The sequence below is a fragment of the Lathyrus oleraceus genome, chromosome 5 (assembly GCF_024323335.1).
Source record: "Lathyrus oleraceus cultivar Zhongwan6 chromosome 5, CAAS_Psat_ZW6_1.0, whole genome shotgun sequence".
Taxonomy (NCBI): Eukaryota; Viridiplantae; Streptophyta; class Magnoliopsida; order Fabales; family Fabaceae; genus Lathyrus; species Lathyrus oleraceus.
In genome coordinates this window covers 568,406,225-568,408,588 of record NC_066583.1, presented here as the reverse complement: position 1 = coordinate 568,408,588, position 2,364 = coordinate 568,406,225, and the positions used below count along the sequence as shown (strand labels likewise).

Here is a 2,364-nt window from a genome sequence, read left to right as displayed (position 1 = left end):
ATGAGAAAATCCATTTGAATCAAAAATATTTTCAAAATATTTATTTTTAAATCCTTACCATGATCACTTCTGACTCTGACTATTTTGCAGTTCATTTCTTTTTGCACTAGTGAGCAGAAAGTAGAGAACACATAATGTGACCCATCCTTGTGTTTCAAGAACTTTATCCATGTCCAACGACTATAATCGTCAACGCTGACTAATCCATAAATTTGATTCAAATTTTTAGAAAAAACACTTCAATCCTCATTACCAATACGTCAATTTTTTTTAAAAATATATACTCCCTCCGTTCCTTTATAAGTGTCATTTTCTTGTAAAAAATTATTTCTTTTTAATTGTCACTTGCAAAGTTCAAGGTAGTATTAATTACAATTTTATCAAAATTATCCTTAAATAATTATTACAGAGAGAAAAAATAAAGTGAATGTAATAAATAATTAAGGAAATTATAGGTAAAAAAATAATTATTATTTAAAAAGTAACAATAATGATTAATTTTTTTAATATGGGTAAAAGAATAAAAAAAAATAACAGTTAAAAAGGAATATAGGGAGTATTTTTTTTTTTTTTTTAAGTATTTCCGTTTTATATTTTAGTTGCCATGGTTAGTGGGGCCGAGTGAGTGAGAAATCTACACAAAAGTGAAGTCTGAGCTCTGAAAGTCCACTCGCTTTCTTCATCATCATTTCCTAGTCTCTTCGCTCATCAATGGAGAATTTTTGTAAGGAGGAAGCTACTTAGAACCGTTCATACCGTAGCTTTCCAGTGATTTTTTGAGGCCAATGATTTCAGAGAAGATGGATCAAAATTCTAAATTTTCAGGTGAAGTTAATTTCATATCCATACCATGAAGTTTTGGTTTTGCCCCCTTTTATTCATAAGTTTTCAATTCAATAACCTAGGCTTCACTATCAATATCTAATAATTTACGCATAACTTTCGTTTATTAGGGTAAACCTCTATAAAAATGTTATAAAAATGTAATAGATAGTCCTTAAATTATTTTCAATCTATCAAATTAGTCTATGAACTAGCACTTTCTCTCCTATTTTCAAAGTAAATGAGGACAAACTTGAAGAATTAGGAATAGTTTATGGTAGAGTTTGATTTCTATACAGTGTGAAACGTTTTACCTATCTGTGTTGTGTATATGCATCAAATCCTTTATTATATTCACTCTTATTGTTATAATTATTATTATTTGATTTGGTGAGATGAGATGCATTTTCATTTCAGAAACAACAGACACATTGCTCTCATCATGGAGTTCTTTGCTCCTGCAACCATTTCGAACCGTGTTGGATCGTTTTTCCTTTTCCAATTTGGGCCAGGGAGGTTCTGCGTCTTCTAGTCCTTCCACTGATTCCAATCGTGTCCATAGCTATAGATATGATGTGTTTATTAGTTTCAGAGGTGCTGACACCCGCAACACTTTTGTTGATCATCTTTATGCTCATCTAACAAGAAAGGGTATTTTCGCCTTCATGGATGATAAAAGGCTCGAGAAAGGAGAATCCCTTTCCCCGCAACTTCTACAAGCAATTCAATATTCACGGATTTCTATTGTTGTCTTCTCTGAAACATATGCCGAGTCAAAGTGGTGTTTGGAAGAGATGGCTACTATTGCAGAATGCTGTAAAGAACTCAATCAAAAAGTATTTCCTGTTTTTTATGATATCGATCCATCTCATGTACGAAATCAGAATGGGGTGTATCAGAACTACTTTGATTTATACAAGAAGAAATTCAAACGTAACCAGAATAAGCTTGTGAGATGGACCAATGCTATGAACTTTTTAGCTAACTTTGTTGGTTGGGATGTCAGGAACAAGTAAGTGTTATTCCCTTTCTTGTTACTTGTTTTACATTTTCTACTTCAATTCCCTTTGTTATTCTTTTTTTTAGCCGGTAACAAATCCAGTGTGTTTATTTTTCTTCCGCGTGACAATTAAATTTACAATATTATCAACTACTTAAGGTCTCTCCACAAATATTTTAGAATTGCAAAATATTGGCTAATAGACACATCAATCTTACAAAATCAACTCTGTTTACTACTACTACTACAACAGTAGTCAAGCTTTATATTACAAAATTAACTCTATTTACTACTACTACAACAGTAGTCAGGCTTTATATCACTAAATGGGATAAGCTACATGAATAAATGAAGTTATAATACTATGTTCTATATTATATTTCTATTCAATCCACTAATCAGTATATCTTTGTTAACAGTTTTTCTTAGTCTTGCTCTATATATCATACTTGTAGTACAATTTGTAAATGTGAAAGGGTTACTATTATTGAACTTACTATAGAAAAATACAACATGAGAGAGAGAGAGAGAGAGAGAGAGAA

General features: G+C 31.1%; 1 protein-coding gene across 1 annotated transcript in view; it reads left to right on the top strand.

The window, feature by feature from the left end:
- The first annotated feature begins 606 nt into the window (after positions 1–606).
- Positions 607–2,364, top strand: part of LOC127086522 (disease resistance protein RPV1) — a 16,467-nt gene continuing 14,709 nt past the window's right edge. Inside the window, exons 1-2 of the mRNA XM_051027299.1 lie at positions 607–825; positions 1,240–1,834. Of these exons, the coding sequence (XP_050883256.1) occupies positions 786–825; positions 1,240–1,834 (635 nt within the window). The 5' untranslated portion in view covers positions 607–785. The remainder of the gene's footprint in view (positions 826–1,239; positions 1,835–2,364) is intronic.